The 22,377-nt window shown below is 23.5% G+C and overlaps 5 protein-coding genes across 5 annotated transcripts; 3 read left to right on the top strand and 2 right to left on the bottom strand.

The window, feature by feature from the left end:
• Positions 1–337: 337 nt before the first annotated feature.
• On the bottom strand, positions 338–3,469 carry PCHAS_1006600 (conserved Plasmodium protein, unknown function; the record flags this gene model as incomplete). The annotated part of the gene is made up of 1 exon (XM_732557.2): positions 338–3,469. One exon carries the CDS (start codon positions 3,467–3,469, stop codon positions 338–340), a length of 3,132 nt encoding a protein of 1,043 aa, XP_737650.2.
• Positions 3,470–6,013: 2,544 nt separating this feature from the next.
• PCHAS_1006500 (conserved Plasmodium protein, unknown function) lies at positions 6,014–6,532 on the top strand (the record flags this gene model as incomplete). Its single annotated transcript, XM_730950.2, has 1 exon — positions 6,014–6,532. The coding sequence occupies one exon, from the start codon at positions 6,014–6,016 to the stop codon at positions 6,530–6,532; it is 519 nt and encodes a 172-aa protein (XP_736043.2).
• Positions 6,533–7,511: 979 nt separating this feature from the next.
• PCHAS_1006400 (AAA family ATPase, putative) lies at positions 7,512–9,389 on the top strand (the record flags this gene model as incomplete). The annotated part of the gene is made up of 1 exon (XM_727909.2): positions 7,512–9,389. The coding sequence occupies one exon, from the start codon at positions 7,512–7,514 to the stop codon at positions 9,387–9,389; it is 1,878 nt and encodes a 625-aa protein (XP_733002.2).
• A 660-nt stretch (positions 9,390–10,049) lies between these two features.
• On the bottom strand, positions 10,050–14,501 carry PCHAS_1006300 (conserved Plasmodium protein, unknown function; the record flags this gene model as incomplete). The annotated part of the gene is made up of 1 exon (XM_738058.2): positions 10,050–14,501. One exon carries the CDS (start codon positions 14,499–14,501, stop codon positions 10,050–10,052), a length of 4,452 nt encoding a protein of 1,483 aa, XP_743151.2.
• Positions 14,502–16,566: 2,065 nt separating this feature from the next.
• PCHAS_1006200 (conserved Plasmodium protein, unknown function) lies at positions 16,567–22,106 on the top strand (the record flags this gene model as incomplete). The annotated part of the gene is made up of 6 exons (XM_016798271.1): positions 16,567–16,627; positions 16,820–21,233; positions 21,350–21,491; positions 21,616–21,742; positions 21,844–21,944; positions 22,047–22,106. The coding sequence occupies 6 exons, from the start codon at positions 16,567–16,569 to the stop codon at positions 22,104–22,106; spliced, it is 4,905 nt and encodes a 1,634-aa protein (XP_016655503.1).
• Positions 22,107–22,377: the final 271 nt, after the last annotated feature.

Below are 22,377 nucleotides of genomic sequence, written 5' to 3'. Positions count from 1 at the left end.
ATGTATATATACATATTATGTAGATATTTATTGATATTTCATTTTTTATTTGGTTTTTGTCTATTTATTTCTTATTGATTGGAAAATTGGCATATTTCTATTCTCAAATATTCAAAATTTTCTACACCTTATTGTCTGGCTGGCTTGGGATTTCAAATATAAATAAATACATATATGCTACCGAAAAATTATATTCATATAGTTTGGGGCAATTGAAATAGTAGTTTAAATAATAGTATGCAATCTGAAAATATAGACACATACCTTCGTATATATACAATAGAAACCATTCAAAGGGTACTGTATGCATATATATGTGAATTTTCAGAGAGCACAGTTAAATGTTTATTTCATCTTCGCTATTATCCGAATTATATTCATAATATTTTTTTAATACATTTTTTTTTTTGCTTAAAATAACTAATTTTTTTCTTTTTAAATTATTTTCTTCTTTTATTATGGAATTTCCAAAACTATCTATTTCCTTTTCTAATAAATTATAATCTATGTTTTCATTAGCACAATAAATATTTGTATACTTTTTAAATATTTCTTGAAAACTTGTTCTTTCTTCAGTATTAACATTTTTTATTACATTTATCATTTTGTTATTATCACTGTTTATGCAAGGATCATTATCATTTGGAATTTTATCATAATTTTTTTCCAATAAATTAATATCCATTTCTTTTAATAGCACATCGGTTGTTTCATCAATTAATTCGTGCTCCTTCAATTCATCGTCTTTGTCGCTGCTTATTTCTTCATCATTTTCTAGGTCATCACTTGTCAGGCCGTCACTTGCCAGGTCGTTATTTTCCACATCATCATTTTCCAGGTCGTCATTTGTTAGGCTAATGCTATTCAATTCGTTCACTGTAGTTCCCATATATGCCTCTTCCATTTGACCCATAATTTGCATGAGCACATTTTTGGCCTCATGATCCTCCTCTTCTGTTTCTGAATCATCGGAAAATATAAAGGCAACATCGTCCGTTTTGTTTTCTGTTTCTTCTACTGCTTGATGTATTTCGCTTGGTGAAATTTGCTCAGTTTCATCTACTACTCCTTCATTTGAAAGGTCCTCTGAATTCGTTTTTTGAAAAACTTTATTATTTAATATATGTTTGAAGTATAAAGTTTCTAGTTTTATTAATTTTTTTTCTAACATAAATAATTTTTTTTTCAATTTTTCCTTTTCCTCGTTACTTAAAAGATGTTCTTTTTTTAAAACAGCCAACTCATTTTTTGAATTTTCTACCTGTTTTAAAATTATTTCTTCTGTCTGTAATAATTCATCATAGTCTTTTATAATATTTTTAATTTCATTAAGCATTTTGTTTTTAAGTAGTATTTTTTTTTTATTTTTAAAATTTTCTTTTTTAATATTTATATTTTCTATCTCACATTTATATTGACTAATATCAATCATAAGTTTTTTTTTTTGTTCATTAATATTTTTACTATTTTTTTCTAATTCAAATATATTCTTTTTTAATACATATATATTTTTTAATATATATGGGAGGCTTGATTTTACATTTTCTTTTTTCATTTTTCCATCTTTTTCATTCGTTTCTACTTCGTCACTTGTGTTATCATCTCTACAAATTTCCTTTTCATTTGTATTGATGCCACCATTATTTTCCAAGGTGGTATTGTCACATGATATATGCTGTTCATCAGACTCAGATATATTAGTAGATACTTCTTTTTCATATTGTTCACAGTTAGATTGAGTAAAAAACAAATCGGTTTTGTCTTCATCAAGTATTTGAATTATTTTATTGATGCTTGAAATTAATGAAGTAGTAGAATGTCCTTTTTGATAACATGATTTATATTGATCTAATAAATTTTGAGAATTTATTTGTATTTGATTTTTTTCATTTATAATATTACTTTTTTTTTCATTTAAAAGGTCTTGTGTATTTTTAATAAAATTTATTGAAGTATTTATTTCTGATTGTTTTTTTGATATATTTTTTAGTTCTTCGTCTTTTTCTTTTTCGAGCTGTATTTTAATTTGCATAACCTTTTCCTTTTCATTTTTTTTTAATTCAATTTGTTTTTCTAATTCTTTAATATCATTATTGATATCATTTATTTGATCATCTATGGTGTTTAATTGTTTATCGTATTTTTCAGATATTTGTTTAACATCTTCATTTATAGAAATTTGATCTTTTTCTATTTGCTCATTGTGTTCATATATTTTTTGTTCTTCTTTTTTTATTTCGTTTTCTTTTTCTATAAGCTTAGATTCTTGATTTTGAATTTCAGTTTTTTTTTCTTGAAGTATTTTTTTTCGTTTTTTTTTTTCTTCTTTTTTATTTATGCATATATTACGAACAATAATTTTAAACAGATTATGAACATAGTATTTCAAAAGATAGCTGTTATTATAAATATTTTTTTTTATTTCAAATAATTCTATAATTTTATTTTCAATCTTAGCAATAATCAAATTATAATTAATTATTTTTTTTTGCATAATATGTGCAGTGTCTAGTTTTTCATTTATTATAAGTATCCTTTCTTGTTCTTTACATTTTTTCCGTTTTTTTTTTATTTTATTAATATTTAGTAATAATTTATAAATAAGTAAGTCATAATTATACACACGTTTGAAGTCCAAAAACTTTCTGTTCATATAAGAATGATAAATAAAATAATATACAACAACAAGCATATTTTCATTCTTATCATTAAACATTCCTAAAAAGTCTAATAAGCGCTTTAAATTATTAGCCTCCCAATGGTTGGTACTTTTAAATATATTTTGAACACAATCTAAAATTAAGCTTATATTCTTTTTTTTATTTTCAATATTAATAGTATTGTCACTAGGATAATTATTATTTAATTCGTGTAAATAAATTTCATTGTTTATATTTTCAGAAAATTTTCTTTTTTTTTCTTCTTCCGTGTTGTTTCCATTTGATGAATAGTATGCAGAGTATAATTCGTTTTCTATGTTCTCAATTTTGTTATTACCTTTGTCATTATGGTTGATCTTATGCAAATCTGTGATATTTTCATATAAATTTCCGGCATCATCATTTTTCAAATTACATGTGGTAATAAAGCCGTCTATTTTATTTAATTCATCATAGACGTCTTCATTTAATGTGATTAAGCTTTTATCGTAAGTATAAGTATTATCATTTATTATTCGTTTTTGATTATTATCATTGTTATTATTACGGTTAATAAGGTTTATTATATTGTCATTTTCATTTTTCGTATCGGTAGAATAGTTAAGTGATAAATCATTTAAATCGTCGTATATTTCTTTTTTATAATTATTTGTGTTTTGCTTTTCTAAATTCGTAATACTTTTATCTGTATAACTTTCATTCCTTTTGATTTTTGATGGTTTGGAAATATTTTCTTTACTATTACTTGAGTTAATATCAAGCCCCTTTTTTTCAGCGGACCTGATGAGCATTCCTTTAAACATCGACATTATTTACCCACCACTTTGCATTAAAAAATGACATAAAACATGGAACAATAAGTTAAAAAAATTATAATAAAAATATATAAATTAATTAAATAACGGAAGAGATATCACTATTATGGAGGCAAAGCATTTGGGTTAAAAAAAAATGATACATTATATATTTACCCAAACCTTTGGAAAATTATATTTTTTATGCCTTTAAAAACTACTATACAAGTAGTAACATACTTTTAAACGTGTTTACATTCCATAATTTTAAACATAAAAAAAGTCTTATTTTTTTAAACGCTATATATGATCATATTTCGTTAATTTTAATTATTCTCAATTTATTTATCATTCTTTTTATTAATAATCATTTAAAACAAACTCTGAAAAAATAACTTATGCATATGCTTTACAAGCAAAATATATATATGTACGTAATTATATTTTTTTTTTATTTTCCTTAATGCAAAAAATATTGTTTTCATAGCTTGCACAAAACAACGAAATTATTGGAGCGCGTTTAATGCTTTTTTTTGCCCCATCCTAATATTAAAAAAAATAATAATAGCAATATTCTGAGATTGAAATAAAAGGTATATAATATATATATTATATATTTTTTTTCTCTTTTTTCGTATTAACTAAGATTTTGCCACTTCCTTGCATAATAAAAAATGTAGAATTATAAAAATACTAAATTTAAAGATATCAAGAAGAAAACAAATTTAAAAATGGTATATATTTATATATTGTTTCCCTTCGTACTAATATAAGAACAATATTCCACCGTATAAGTACAACTAAATTTTATACCAGTGAACAAAAATAATATAACCTATTGGATGGGATATATTTTTACCGTTGTTTGGGGTTTAAATAGGTTAATATGGACAACCAATAATAATTTTATATTTTTTAATTAACGTAAAGAAAATGAATAGACCACTTATTATTTATATATATTTTTATTTATTTTATTTAATGGACAAACCTTATATTTTTTTTTATCATGTTGTAACTATTATTTCACTCATGAATATTTTCGTAATAAATTGTCTCAAAAGTTAGGACTTAAAAATGGGTATAAACATAAGCTTACTTTAATAATTCTTTTAAGTATTATAAAAAATTAATAGAAAAATGTATGGAATTATATATATATAGGGGCTTTGAATTACTGTGCTTAAATGCAAAGGGTGGGGTAATTTTTTTTTTTTAAATACTAGCAAAAAAATCGAAAAAATTTGCCCTTATTCCATTTAAATATTTGAATCCGCATTATAATTATAACAATTTTACCAATTTAGAAAATTCTATATTTTCTTTATAAATTCATTTGTTTTTAAAAAATAATATATAGAAAATTAACGAATATTATCTTAAATTTGGTAGTATAAAATTAAACTTTTTTTATTAGCCTTTTTTTTCTAGAACGAATTATTTATATTTAATATTAGTAGGATGGTAAAACACATTCGCTATATATAAATAAAAAAAGTGCTTATATAAAATAACATCGATTTTAAAAAAAAATAAAAGAATTACCTATATATATAATATTAATTTTGTTCTAATATTTATTCTTTGTAGTATTTATTATTTTTATTTTTAATAAACATTAACTAAGAATTTAATTATGTAAAAATTATACGTAATATATTGTATGATTTATCTATAAGAAAAAATAAAAAAAAATTGTTATTAGAATAGTAATATATAAAATAATTTGTGTTATATATATTTCTATAATAGAATTAAAATTTTTTAATTAAATTAATCTTTTCCTTTTTAAAAAAAAATGGGAAGATATGTAGATTTATAGATTTTTTGTTATTGTTTTTTTAATTTAAATTTATATACATGTAAACCTTATATAGATATCATAATTGTACATATTTGATATGTACAATATACTAAAGAAAAGAATAATATTAAAAAAACTTAAAAAAAAATGTAGAAAAATAATCTTATATATATAGCAGCATTATGCGTATATATTTTTTATTTATTTACTAATCTTTTTTACGTCTATAAGTTTTAAGTTTTAAGTTATTCTAATAATTTTTAGAAGAATTGTATTTAAATAAATGCATTATATGCTATCCTTTTTTCGTCAAATTTTGTGTATAGAATTTAACGCTTTCATAAATTGATGAATTATTTGTCATACCTTGTATAGAGGGAGTGATATGTATTTAACTACGCATGACAGTATAATCACTTGTTCTTTTATGGTTAGTCTACTCCCTTCAATTTTCAGAAACATCGAGCATCTGGTAATATAGTGGAATCCAATATAAAGACCAAGCTATCACTTCCACCTGCACACACAAATAAAACTGGAAAAAGGATATAAAAACAGAATTCCTTACAACAAGTAATAGAAATAGTTGTGTAGCAGCAATAGGAGCAGTAGAAGTAATAGAATCTATAGCTCTATTTGTAGCTATAGTAATAATAGCGCTAGCAGTATTAGAAGCCATAATAGAAATAGCGGCGCAAATAACAGCTATAGTGTTTGTCGGAATCGAGTACATTAAAAGAGAAACTTCCGACAAAATGAAAGAGTTTGAAAATTTTGAAATTATAAAAAAAAAGTTTGCCCCATTACTTTATATATTTAAAAGGGAAGAGGAAAATGAGTTAAAGAGGAATTTAAAAAGAAAACCATTACTTCAATTAATAAACAGTTATAGAAATAATACCCAAAATGGCCAATTAGCGAATCCAAATAATACCTCATTCATTTTTATGAAGAATAGATCACTTGATAGTTTACAAAAGCCATTTTTTATGTTTAATAAATATTATCATAATAATTTATTTCAGCGACGAAAATTTTTTAGTACTTTCGAAACTGGTCAAAATGTGGAATATTTATATAATGGTAATAATGATGCTTTAAATACATCGATTTTAACATCAAGATACCGTAACACTTACATAAATAATAATGTTATTAGACCGTTAAATGATGATGAAGTTGGTATTGAAGAATATGCAGACGAATATGTAATAGTAAACAAAGTATATACTTTTATTAATGAGGACTCTGACGTATATATGTATATTTATTAGTTTTATAAGCACTTGCTTACAGCACCTATATAATTTGTATTATTTTATGATTCCGTTGTCTTTTGGTATCATTTTTTTTGTTGTTTTTGTTTTTTTTTGTGCAGTTAAGGACAATAATTAAATAATATATATCTTTTCTATATTTCGACATCGTTTTTTTTACTCTGTGTTTTTGCAATTTTTATAAAATATATATTTATATTCGTCCTTAATTTTGCTGAAAGCTATACATATAAAGAAATATGTATACATTTTATTAGAATTAAATTTTATATTCTTTTAAATTATTAGATATCATGATGTTTTATTAATTTATGCTATTTATGCTTTAATTTGTATATTTTTAATTCTCCAGATATTTTATTTCTTGCATTTTTTTTAATCACTCCTAACTTAAAATATTACGTTTTTTTAAAACAATTATCTATTTATTATCACATTATTATTGATAACTTTGCATATATATCAATAATGGATATATATTTTTTATATACTATTGGAAGGGGTATTTTACACATGAAAATATTCCGCAAGCACGCAAATGATATACAACTGTATTTGCCTGCAATTTGACGTAAAAAAATATTCCTCGCAATATATATATGAACTATCTTAATAAGGTTTTCCAATTTTGTTTTAAACATTTTATTTTTTTGGGTCATATTTATCGAATTAATTATATATATTTTCAAAAAGTTTGCTTTTTTTAATAGTGTATAAAAAAATATGTAAAAAAAATACGTAAAAAAAATATATAGCTAGCTATATTTTTTCCCAATGCCAAAAAAACATAGGAAGAAAACACAAAAATATAAAATAAGTAAATAAATAAATCAATAAATAAAAACGCGAATATGCACACATGGCATTCACGTACTTTCTAAGTTATCCAAACTGAAATTGTGTAGTTGTTGGAATATGATCTTATTCGATATAAGAAATATAACTCTCACGTTTGGTAAAATCGTCGAAAAAGAATATGAACGAAACAGGGAAAGCTAGTGGAGTAAATAACATCGGGATGGAATTAATATATAATAAAATACATAACAAAGAAAAGGAATGCTTTCAAAATATTTTAATAAACGAAATATGGGACGAATATGAAAGTAATGATAATAAAAATGAAGTTAATCCAAGTAGATTCCCATTAATAAATACACACATTAACATTTTTGATAATGATGAAGAAAATGATGTTTATAATGAAATTGTACGAAATTTAGCAAAGAATGAAACAGATTATATTGATGAAAAAAAGATCAAAGAAAATTATAATTTTATTAGTGGAACTTGTTGTGTAAATATAAAAGATTTTATGAACTTCGACCCATTATTTGTTAAACTTTATAATTATCAAAATTTAGAGGAAAATACTGTAAAAACGGATTACAACATAAATTTAAATAGTAATTGCACTTGCCAATATGCCAAAACTGGTAGTATAGATAGAGAAAATGGAGGAACCCAAATTAACAAATGTGATAGCATGGCTAGTCAATACAAACATGCTGAAAAAGCATTATCTGAAGAAAGTGATGATGAAATATATACTCCGAAAAGGTTAAAGTTACGAAAGAAGAAACATAATATACAATCTAATCCTATTGAAAAAGTTAATAGCAATTCTATAAAGAAAGATAGATCAAAACAATATAGTTCTGATGAATCATCAGATAGTATTCCAAATAATTCTGTAAAGAAAAAAAAATCAGGATTTTCGAATGCTTTTGATGTATTAATAAAAAGAAAAGATGAAGATAATGAAGAAGCAATTGAAGCTTTTAATTATATCAATTCGAAAAAAAGAAATAGACATTTGTCGAGAAGTGATAGTAACCATATGAGGGATAAAAAGGAGGATATAAAGAAAAAAAGCTATAAAAAAAATTCAGAAAATTTGAAAGACGAATTTGATGATATACCTGAACAATATATGCATCTAAACGATCAAGGATTAGATGCAAATATAATAAGATATGCATTAAGTATGAAAATGGATGCTAATGAAAAAATAATGGAATCAGATATTATTGGTTTATATGATATAAAAAAAATAATAAAAGATAAAATTGTTAATGTTATATTAAGACCAGATTTATTTACTGGTTTAAATAGAGCAGCAAAAGGAATATTATTATTTGGTCCACCAGGAACGGGTAAAACAATGATAGCTAAATGGGTAGCATCTTATTGCCAATGTTCATTTTATAATGTAAACGCATCGTCACTATTCAGTAAATATATTGGTGAAACTGAGAAGATAGTTACAAGCTTATTTAAATGTGCCGAAGTTGATAATCCTTCTATTTTATTTTTTGATGAAATAGATTCTATACTAGGTATGAGAAAAAAAGATGAAGATGACACAACTATAAGAATTAAAAACCAATTATTACAAATGATTGATGGGATAAATACCAAAAAAGATGCTATTATTGTTATTATCGGAGCTACAAATAGACCTGATATGATAGATGATGCAGCTTTAAGAAGATTTAATAAAAGAGTTTATATACCATTACCCGATTTACAAGCAAGAAAAGATCAAATACGATATATTATATCTAAGCATACACACTCAGGGTTTCAAATGACTGAAGAAGAATTAGATAATATATCACAAAAATTAGATAATTGGAATGGTAGTGATATATATCATTTGTGTTCTAAATGCTATGAGTATGTATATGATGATGCAGTAGAGCAATATAATGGAATACAAAATATTCCTAATACTTCCATATTTAGAGCAATTAAATATGACGATTTTATAAAAGCCATGTCACAAGTTAATACATCTTATAAAAATGTCTTTGACTATGATGAATGGAGTAAAATGCATGGTTCTTTGTAGAAACTGATAAAAAACGAAAACAAAAAATATTACCTCTTTTTTCTATTACCATGTGAAAAATGGCAAAAATACATTATTAATTATTTTTTTGAAACATTTTATTATACTATTTTTTTCACTTATTTAACATTTGTTATATTTTTTTAAATAAATTTTTTGGCTAAATATATTGCCATCACATAATAGGGAAATACCTAATACAGAAATATTTGCACATATATGGATCTGTATTAGTAAAGCGAAACAATGCCAATATAAATTTGCTTATAAAAAAAAGAAAGAACTAGCGATTTTTTATTCGACGAATTTTTACTATCTTTATGGTTCGTATATGCGTCATATTTCCGTGGGAATAATAAAATACGACGAAAAATAAAATAGAAACAAAAAAAAATTGCAAAACCAATTATATCATACAAAAATAAGCATAATAATATATTTATTATAATAATGAAACTTTTTCATATTGGTAAAAACTAAAAAAGACCGAAAAAATAATAAAAAAAAAGCATACACATATATGTGGTCACAGTTCAGACTATACATTTTTCATAATTATAAAGCTAAGCACAATATTTTTTGATTTATATGAATAAAATGTTAAAATAGTATAAAGATAATATGAAGGAAATTATAAAAAGCATAGAAAGCAACATTTTATTATTTTTTCTTGCTCATAGGAAAGCAACCTACCATTTTCTTCTTCTTTGCATCAGCATTACTATCATTCTTATTTTCAATTTTGATTCCAAATTTATTATCGCCTATATTATTGTTATCACTGCTGCTATTACTATGAAAATTATCTTCATTTGTTTTCTCAAAAGGATAAGATTGATCCCCAAAATATTCATCTTTAAAAATATTTTTTTTGTCTTCTCCAAAAGTTTTAGAGTTTTTTAATATATTATTTTCATTAAAGCTGATTTTTTTTTTTGCATAATTTTCTGTGTTTCTTCTTTTTGGTAATTTATTTTTTGATTTATTCAAATCTGTTGTATTCATTTTTTTATTAACATAAAGATCGATATTTTTTAAATAATCATTAGTGGTCATATATTTTTTGATATTATTCGTATGAATATTAATATTTCCATCAGTTTTATATTTTCTATAATTATTTTTTTTCTGGTTATTATCTAGTTCAATATCTGATTTATTTTTTTTTTGTAATACCCCCTTTGAGCTATTTTGTGAATGTCGTCGGTTGTATTTTTTCACTAATATATCTAAATTAATAGACATATTTTTACTTATTGAAAAATTATTTGAGCTCGATCTGTTACCTTTACGCAAGGTATTGGTATCTTTATTTTGGTCGTTTAAAGTTTTAGGTTTATTATTTGTTTTATTTGAAATGCTTCTGCTAATACTAGAGCGTCTTTTTTCTAGTCCCGCATGATTATATGAATTACTTTTTTTTTTGATAATTTTTTTATTATATTCTACTGAATCGATCGTATTATCAGATTGATAATTTATATATGGGAGATTTTTTTTTAAATTGTCCTTTTGTAAATTTGGAAAAGATGAATCATAATCTGATTTATCATCCGTTTCTTCTCTTGAAGGTGAAATGTTACCATCATAGTATGTATTAATAAAATGTGTAAACATTTCTTCTTTTTTTATACTAAGAATTTCATTATATATAAGATTGTCTATACCTTGTTTGTTTAGCTTGTTAATATCTTTACGTAGGTGATAAAAATTTTTATAATATTTTTTATTTATATTTTCATAAATATTTAATTCATTAATTTTATTGTCTATTAAATTATAAAAGGTAAAACAGCTATATGCTATATTTTCTTTATAAGCTTTTAATATGATAAGATCGATATTATTGCACAATTGAGTTTTATACCTATTTTTGATTTCTGTATTTCCTATAGAAAATTTATCAAAAGTTGCAAGAAATTCTATTTTTATTTGATTAATTAATGTTAAAAATAAATTTGGTTTCATAGGTAATTTGTTTTCTATTTTATTTCGAATATGAAGTAAAAAATTATCTGTTAAAATATTGTATAATATTTTATTTTCAAAGCGTTCGATTTTTTTTTTTATATGATTAGGGCTATAAAAAATGTTATTGTTTGTTGTATATATTAGCATATTTAAATATTTATACATATATTTTCCATCATGCTTATGCATATTGTCTATACTTCTTCCTTGTATATATAATTCTTTTTTTAAATTTTTTAATTCGGAAATATATTGTGCAGTTATCTCCGTTTCATCATTATTGTTATTCTTACAAATAGAAGGGAAAAGAAAGAGGCTTTTTTTTCCTAAAAATTTTAACAAATATTTCACTTTTTTTTTAGTATTATTATTTTTTATTTTGTTTATTAAAAAGTTAAAATAATTTTGAGCATAATTATCATTGGTTGATTCATTTTTCTCAGTAAAATTGCATGGGTTTTCACTATGAGAACGATTTATTTTATCTTTATTTTCGTCTTTAAAATTTGAAAGTTCATTTTCATTTACATCTCTTAAAATGAAAAAGAAATGTGGAACCTGGAAGTTTTCATTTTGTTTATTTTCTTCATCGTTATCAAGTATGATACTGTCTTCTTTACTATCGCTGTTGTTTTCGTCAATTTTTTCCTTCAATCCTGCCTCTATAAGAGATATTGATGGAACATCTAATGAAGATTTAGTAGCATAAGAATCTAATTTCGAATATTTTGGTCCCTTTGTTTGATCATGATTATTTGGTAGTTTAATATTTTTATCTTCATCATTGCTATTTCGATTATTATTTAGTTTATTATTTTTTTTTTTTTCCTCTCTATATTTTATATCATTTTGAATATTTTTAACAATGTCATAATAATCTGATAATAGATAAAAAACTTCTAAGCAATTTTGACTATCGATATGAATCATTATTATGTTTGAAAAATAGAATGAAAATGTTAGTAACTTGTTTATATTGTGACCGTTGTCTTTTTTTGCTATATCCGTTTTATTATTAATTAACATTTCTTTGTCTAGCGTCTCATTGCTGCTAATATTGCTAGTGCTATCATTTATGGTTGGTGTATCTGCATTTTTTGATAATTTATCATAATCTAAATAAACATAATTGATTTGATTTTCGCTAGATACGATATAAGAATATATGCAATTTTTTTCTTCATTATGATTTACAGAAAAATATCCTTCACCATTGGGTGTATTGGAAATATCAGAAATGATTTGATTAGACAAAGTGGTCGATCCTATTTTTCTGCCTATATTACTAATAACAACAGTATTATCATATTTCATTTTTTTTAATTTTTTTTTAATTCCCTTATTCATTTTTAGAATATCTTCATCATTATTTTTCTTTTTTTCTATTTTATTTTTAAAATCACGAGAATAGACAGCATCCTCTTTAACGTAATTCAAGAGTAGCATTGGTTTTTCTGTATATATTTCTTTTGTATTTTTAAATATATCCATAGAACTATCATTGGATAAATCAAAACTATTGCCACTTCGAAAATAAGTATCACGATTTTCTTCGCAAAGCGGAGTAATATCAGAGATATTACGATCATTGGAATCGCTATTAATATTGGGATTTGAAGGATTTGTATATGGATTATTTTTTTCATCTTTGATTATATTTTTATAATCATTGTAATTTATACTTTCATTCGTATTTTGATCATTATATTGTGAAAGTGTATCCATTTTTTTATTGTCAGTACTAGTAATACCTAAATTTTTAAAGATCGTTGAAAATTTTTTTTTTAAATTTGCTCCGTTTAAAATGAATTCATTTTGTTCATTTGTAGAACTTTTATTAGAAGTAGAAAATTTTCGTTCCATTATATTTTTATAATTTGTTTCATATTGTTGTAATAAATAATCATATATATCATTTTCATATATTTTATTATCATATATATTTTGGTTGCTTGTTTCTTTTTTCTTTATTTCATTATATGGATTATAGTGATTTTTTACATTATAATAAATTATTTTTTTATTTTTTTTATAATCATAAACTTCAAACAAATTATTTTGTATATTACTTTCATCATCCTCAGTATAAACATTTGTAGGTTTTGAATTTTTAGTGTTATTAAAATTATTAATATTTTGATTTTCGCCGTAAAAATTATTATAATTATAATCCCCATTATATGGGATGCCATTCATATTAGTTCTATTTTGTGCATAATGTTCTTCATCATTTATTATTTTGTTGTTTGTATTTTGGGAATTTTCAATAAGTTTCGAAAAATTATCAATGTTATTATTGTTTATCATATAAGACTCTTTAGCATTGACCTGTTTGTGGTTCGCTAAAATATTTTCCTTCGATAAATGTGATACACCTATTTTATTTGATAGTGTGTTATGACCTATTTGAGTAATATTTTTGCTTTCATTATAAGCATTTAAAAAAATTACATTATTAGAGTCTGTTTGATAATTTTTATCAATATATATATTATGATGGCTATATAAATCTTTGAATTGATTTGTAGACATTAAATTGGTTATATCACATTCTTCTACCATTTTATCAAAGGGCAAAATATTTGTCAAATTTTTCTTCGCTCCATTATCTTTAGCATTGTTACTGTTATTGTGATTATTAGCTACATTAGCTTCGCTCACTTTTTGAATTCTAAATTTATTTGCATCAAATAAATTTCTTGCTATATCTGAATTGTTAGAAGTTTCTTTTTTTTTTATAGTAGGTTCTATGTTAGATATTTTTATTCGTGCCCCATAATCATTTATGTGGGTATTATTAGCATTACCTGAAATATTCATATCATTGTTATTAAGATATATATTTGAAGGATAGTTTTCATTTTGGTCATTATTTGTTTCTAAATTTGGATAAACATATTTTTCCTTTAATAAAGACATTTTTTTGTTTTCACTTGGATTAATATTAATTTTTTTTTGATGTAAATCATCATTCATATTCACTGTTTGAAATAAATTCGTATTTTTAATGTCACTATGATTATATTCTCTTTTAAATGCGTCTGTATTTACCCCTATCGGGTAACTATTTGTATCATAATTATTTGAGTAATTAGGCTTATTCATATTTTCTCCATCTTTTAAAACATTAATGGTATCCATTTGGTTGGTATGTAATTAGTATTAATATACAATTGAAGTATTCAAAAGAAAAGAAAATAAGTTTATTTTATGAAAAGATAAATAATGTATAACGATTGGGAAAGCTATGTTTTCACCTATTTCGTATTTCTCTTCTTTGTAATGTATTAAATCAGTTTTGTGCAAACGCAGTCAAAAGCACAAATGTGTGTATATGAGTGTGCATGTAATAAATGTCTACATATACGAGGGCAAGCTCACGTCATTTATTTTGCACAATTGTCTATATACACGTGTGTGGGTGTCCACAAATATCCCAACAAGGTACTGTGCTTTGGTTATGTTTATATAGTATTATTATTTGATTTATTTGTGAACTATTTGTCACATGTATACAATCTTGTATGCATTTGTTCATGGGTGTACTAAACACATTCAATGTATTTAAAAAAATAATAATAAAACAAAGAGCAAACGGATAACAATACAACGCTCTTTATCATATAAAAATGAAGCAAACAAAGAAAAAGTAGAAATCATAAAGTAATAAAATATTAATCAAATTAACAAAATAAAACTGTTACTAAAAAAACGAAACAATCTTGGAATGGGCAAAAAAATGATTACATTTAAAAATCAGTGTGGAAACGGTTATATTTATATATTAGGAAATATTTAGAAATTTTCTAATCGATTAATAACATATCCTTTAAAATGTGTAGCATTGTTAAAATGCACTCACTACATATGCACATAAATATTTTCCTTTATATTTTTAAAAAAATTATATTCCCTTTTTTATATAAAAATTTCAAACATTTTAAAAATATTAAAAAAATATAATAAAAAATGTATAATATAATAAGTATATTACATTAAATATACAAATGTATACACAAAAAAAATAAATAAAAATATATGCATATGCGCATACACATAATATTAAAAGTGTAAAATGAATTTGTTTATAGTATGTTAAAATGTGTAAATAAACACTGTTCTGAAAAAAATATGCACTCTCGAAAACAAATATTAGAATTACAATTTTTTTAAGGATATATAAATTTATGTGTATTTCGCATTTTTATAAATATAATTATACTAAAAAAAAAATGTTAAAAATGTGTTAAATGGAAATGGGGTAATTTTTTTCAGATTAAATTAATTGCTGTAATTATTTGATAAATTTGTTTTTAAAGAAAACAATATAATATATTTTTGTATGTGCACTTATGTGTTGCATATATACACATATACGTATAAAAAAATGCTATATGTATATGCCTTCATTTGAAATACATTATATATATATATAAATTATAATACTCTAAAAGGTTTGATCATATAAATTCTTATATAGCATATTCCAAATGTTAAGAAAAAAAATTTCTTAGGTGCTGATGCGGGTTTTTGTATAATAATATAAAAGTGGCATCTATATATTATTTAATGTATAGATAATAATTTTTTTTAACTAATTTATAAATTTATTACTTTGCATATATACCTGTTAACTCACATAAAATATTTTTAGGGTTAAATATTTTAAGAAATCCTCTATAAAAAATAAAGTAATGCTGGTTATATCTGTGTACTAATTTTGCTATATATATGCGTTATATATGCATATATATTATATTCCCATAATCCAGACTTTATTTATTTAACAGTACAAGCTGCTAATTATTATGTTTAAAAATTAGATATAGAAAATATAGGATGACAAAAATAAGTAATAATTTGGAATTATTTCATGCTTTAGTCTAGTACTTCGTATTTAATATATAAATGAAAAAAGGAAAATTTTTTTTTTTTTATTTCCATTTTTTCGATTTTTTTTTATTATATATTTTTTTAAGTTTACAAAATCAAAGGTAGCTATATTTACATTGTTATCTCCGAATTTAATTTTATTCATTTATTTATTTATTACTTTTTAATTAATGTATTTAATAGCCCTTTGTAGTAGTATAACTTACATATACATACGGGGATAATTTGTATAGTATGTAATTTGATCGCATTCGCGCATTTTTGTTTTGTTTACTCCTGATATATTGTTTATCAAACTTAAAGAAATGTCATTATGAAAAGGAGGCAAAAAAATTGTATAGGATTAAGTAATTGCTCGTTTGACCAATTTAAAAGTAATTGAAAAAATAAGCTCATGATTTATTCATTTTAATTGATTAATATTAAGAGGGAATTTGTAGCTATGCAGGAAAACAAATAAATTTATGCATATTGTTCCTTCTTATTTATGTCCGTATACATATACATACATATTTCTACACATTCATTTATTTTCTTATTTCTTTTTTTTTCGATGTCTTTTTTAGAGGGTGTTGAATTTCTGAGAGAAACCGATGCAATATTAGACGATGACATATTTATAATATTAAAAAGAGTATGTTCTTTTTTTTTTTTTTGTTTTAAGAATGATGATTTTGAATATTTATTAAAATGCTTTGATAGAGGGAACAAAGAAAGAAATAAGTCGATTACCAATAGTAGCAAAAGTTGGAGTGACAATAATAATACCTACAGTAAAAATAATGATTTGGATTTAAAAAATGACGAAATATATTGGGATTATAAATTTAGCAAAGGTGATTTTATAATAATTAAAAATATTAATAGATTGTTATTGAATAAATTAGTTGATAACTATGTTGGATATTCATGGTTATGTTTAATAGTATCAGAATATATGAACAATTTAGATACGTTTACTAATAATTTCGATGATGATGATGAAAAAAAAGAAAACTACGATGAAGAAAATAAAATGTGGTTTAAATATCAAACTTATAAAAACTTCAAACAAATTGAAGAATTAAATAAAATTAATAAAATAGAATATAACAATATAAAAAAGAATCCAGAAAAATACAGTGAAGAAGAAATAAATAATAGATTGACAAATTATGTAAACTATCTGCACTGTTATTATGGAAATCTTTTTTCATCCTCTTATTATGATAAAAAAAATAGAGACTATTTTTCCATTTCTTATACTAATCCCAATATTAGTAATTCCTATAATGATTCTGTTAATAATAATACAGATAATTTTTATTTAGAAGATCCAGAAGATCGGTTTGATTGGATTATGAGTAGCGACAGTGATAATGATTATGAATTAGTTAAAAGTAATTCGAAATCCGAAAAAAGACAGTTATACAATAATTATTATAAAACCTCTTTTGATTATGAAGACAATAAACTTGAGAATGAAAACTTGAATAATGTAATGCATGGCAATAAAATGTATAATAATGAAGAACACAACAAAAAAAGAAAATTATTTGGAAATCAGATTAATCAAAATGAACGAAATGAAGGGGTTGGTAATTTCGAAATGTATCAAAATAAAAACTATAGTAATGAAAAGGGAGTGGAAGCCAGCTCTTATATCTGCTCAAATGAAAATATTATTACTAAAAGAGGAATGCATAATGAAAATGATGAAATAAATGAATTTTCTGATGGAAATCCGGGATTAGAACAAAGCATAAATTATTCTGAAAATTTTATGCAACCACATCAAGAATATTCAGAAAAAAAATATATTAGAAGATATGAAAGTAAAGATCGAAGTGAAAAAGAGGATGATGTATCCGATGAAGACGGGGAATATGGTGAAGGTGGCGAATCTTATGATGATGCAGGATCAGATGAAGATGATGGATCCGAAATATATAATAGTAGAGACAGTGATGATAGTGGAAATGATCATGATGATGAGAGTTTGCATTATTTGTATAAAGCTCTATGTGATTATTTATCCACAAAATATGAAACTAATAAATTACAAAAATATATGGACGAATATAGAGATACACATTCTTGGAAACCTCCACCATTTTATTGGAAAATTTTAAAAAATAAATATGTAGCAAAAGAAGTATTAAAATTATATGAAGATCGGCATTTAGATCCCTTTTTATCCTGTTTATATGAAGATTTTGTAAATAGATATTATTTTGAGCTTAAGGGAAGTAATAATAATAATAGCAGTAATAGCAATGGATATGGTAATAATAGTAACAATTCGAGTGGTAATAATGATAGTAATAGTATAACTACCTATACAAGTAATTTCAACGTATTTACATTACGTATTAGTGAAGAAATATGTAAATTTTTATCATTAAAAGAACCAGAAGAAGAAGAAGAGGTTTTAAATATATGTAAAAATATATGTATTAGTGAAAATTCATATATATATACACAACTAATATTAGAATATATATATAGAAATAATAATGATAATAGTATGAGAAGATTATCACAATATCTATGTCTTTATATTATTTATAATGATATAAATATACATAATATATGTAATAATTATTTTCATAATGTTATAGAAAATGAAGTTAGTATCTCTTATCTAATATTTAAAATTAATAATTTACACAATTATACATCATTATATAATACTTTTAAAAATATATATATGACAAGAAATAAGGGTTTTATGAATATTAATAATACTGAAATTATTAACTTACATAATAACATACTACAAGTATTACGAATATTTAATGGTAATAAGTTATTATTATTTGATTCAACATATTTAATAGATAATAATAATTCTGGATATAGATCACCACGAAAAAAACCTGCGATAAATCAATCACCCAATCGCAATAAAGACGATGATGTTTCGAGTGAAGTCGATTCTCATAGTGTAAGTGTCTTTGATTATAATTCGAATTTTTCGAACAAAAATAGAAGCAATCTGGAAAATGAAAATAACAGAAATCGTTTTGGTAGTGAATCCGAGATAAGTAGTGAAGAAATGGGAAGTTCTGAGATGAGTAGTAGTGCAAGAATGAGTGGAGAAGTTAGCGATTCAGAAGTGGATAAAGAAGAAATAAATTGTGACGGAAGAGCTAGTAGCGTAAATATGAGCGGTTTCACAAGCCAATATGGGGATGATAATACCGAATTTAATGGTAGTAGTGTTTCAAAGGGAAAAGAGAGTAAAATGGAATCTGATTTTAGTAGTTGGAAAAATGGAAATACAACAATTTCGAGCTTAGTTGATTCAGAAGATTTGCGAATGGGAAGAGTTGATGATATCAATAGTAATATGATGGATGATAAAATAAATCAAGAAATTCCAAGATTAAACAAATTAAAAAGTGATGTTAGTGAATTTTTATTGCCATCAGCATCTCAATTTGGAAATAGGGATTATAGACATAATAAAGAATTTTTAAGAATTAATATATATGCAGAAAAAATTCCTTTAATACATTTGAGAGATATATTTTTTCTGAACAATATTATAAACATATATGCTACTAATAATCAATTATTTAATAACAACATGTATAAAATATATGGAAGAGTTCTTATATTTTTAACTACTTATTCTCCATACGAATATGTATATAATCATTATTATTCTACCTTTTTTAAAGGGAAAAAAAATTCATTCAAAAAATATTCGACTTCTTATTTTAATATTTATGACGACACAATATCAATTATTGATGATGATGAAACCAGTGAAACAGATGAAGAAGGTAGTACATCCTATAATACCGAAAGTGAAAGTACGAAAATTCCAAGCAATTATGGTAAAAGAATAAAAATAAAAGAAAAGGAAGACCCAGATGATGAAAAAGAAAAAAAAAGCAAACGAAAATTTAAAGATTTCTCAGAAATAAAAAATGACCACGAGCCTAAAAAGCATAAATTAGAAAACAGTGTTGCGAAAGAAGTAAGCCAAACGGATAATGAGAAAGTAGTAAGCCAAACGGATAATGAGAAAGTAGTAAGCCAAACGGATAAAGAGAAAATAGTAAGCCAAATTGATAAAGAGAAAGACGTAAGCCAAACGGATAAAGAGAAAGAAGTACGTCAAAGTGATAAAGAGAAATCAGTAAACCAAATTGATAAAGAGAAAGCAGTAAGCCAAACGGATAAAGAGAAAGGCGTAACCCAAACTGATAAAGAGAAAGACGTAAGTCAAACTGATAAAGAGAAATCAGTAAACCAAATTGATAAAGAGAAAGCAGTAAGCCAAACGGATAAAGAGAAAGAAGTCAACCAAATTGATAAAAATAAAGAACCGGTATTAAAGGCATCGAATGATAATAATACCCAAATTGTCGATGGCAATAATATAAGCAAACAGAATACTACCGACAGTATTTATAACAAAAATAATGATAACACAAAACCAAAACTAAATAATGAAGAAAATGAGAATGAGAAAAAAACATCTAGCGAAAATAGTGTAGTAAAAACGGGTCTAACAGAAAATATGCTAAAAGATAAAAACAGTTGCATAATTTCAAACGATTTGTTTGAATTAAGAACAGAAGTAATGTCTTGTGATGAAGTAAAAAGTCACATATTTAAAAATGTTAAAAGTAAAAAGAAATTAAAAGTTAATAAAATGAATAAAAAAAAAAAACATTATTTTTATAAATTATTTTATAAGTTTAGATTAACTTATAACAGTTTTATAAAATTTGTACAAACAGAAATATTTCATATATATAATATTATGCATAGTAGTACTTACTCGGATTCAACAAAAGATAAATTATTACTTGGTAAAATAAACAGTAATTTATCAGCATCAATAATATATAAATATGTTTATAATAATATATATATGCATATTAATTCAAATCAAGTCAATTTGATATATACAAAGTTTATTATTCTCAAACATATTGTTGATAAGTACCCACAAAAGAGATTCGTAACTTTGTATTTTTTCAAGTAAGATACAAACATAGGGAAAATAGTAAAACGGTCATATTTATATCTTGGGCATACATATATATGTGATTATATCCATTTTAACACGTCTTATTATTTTCTTTTTTCATTGACAGGGAGCTGTACATATTCATAATTGAAAAAGAGAAAACGTTACAAGAGTTTTCAGAATTACGTGAAAACATAATTTTGTTTTTTGTGTATATGATCAGATTTGAGAATATGTTTTTCTACGTTATTAATGTAATTAAGAAAATGGTAAGTTTATGCCCCAAATTATTCATACATAAAAATGTAAATAAAATATGAGATGTTCAATCTGATAAAAACAAATATATATTTTTCTGAAAAAAAAAAAATACCTTCTTTTTCTTTTGTATAGATATATTTGCTAGATAAATCCTTGATACGACTATTTATAGTAAAAACACTAACATATTGTGCCCCTCCGTATAATTTTAAATTTTGCAAGTATATCCTAAACTTTATTTATTTGGTGCTCAAAAAAGGTATGCATAGTTGTCGATTTTACCACGAAAAATTTGAAGTATTGAAAAATGGCTTAATATGAAAACTGTTACATATATATAATTTTAATTATTTTTTTCAGAGGGAATATACTATAAAAACGAATTTAAAAAGGTGATAAACAAATTTTTGGACGATGTTGAACAGTTACATGCAATGTATCAAAGTTCGAAGACTAAGGAAGTAAAACTAAAAAGAAATCTTATTAATATGCGCTTTAAATGTTTTCATAATATGTAGAAGCATACATAAATTCATATATTCACTTTTTCTTCCTATTTGCAGCTCATCAATTTAAGTAATTATATTAAGGAGCAAATGGCGAAATCAGAAAGGGAAATATAGAATTGTGAATTTTATTTTTTACTATCTTTTGACTTAAAAGTTATTTTCTTTCCTCTTCCTTTTATTTTCCCATTATAGGGATATTCCCTAAGCCATTTTATCCTTTATAATTTAATTAATTAGTATAAGTATTTATATTTTTTTTAATATACGTGTATAAATTCAAATTTATACGCGATGTAATTAAGGATTATCACACTGTGAAAACTGTTATAAAGGCGATTATAAATACTATTGCCTAATCCGTTATCGTTATTAATTTTTGGCGATC

Source organism: Plasmodium chabaudi (genome assembly GCF_900002335.3).
Source record: "Plasmodium chabaudi chabaudi strain AS genome assembly, chromosome: 10".
NCBI lineage: Eukaryota > Apicomplexa > Aconoidasida > Haemosporida > Plasmodiidae > Plasmodium > Plasmodium chabaudi.
Note: the sequence above shows the minus strand (reverse complement) of the source record. Positions and strands in the feature narration are given on the sequence as shown.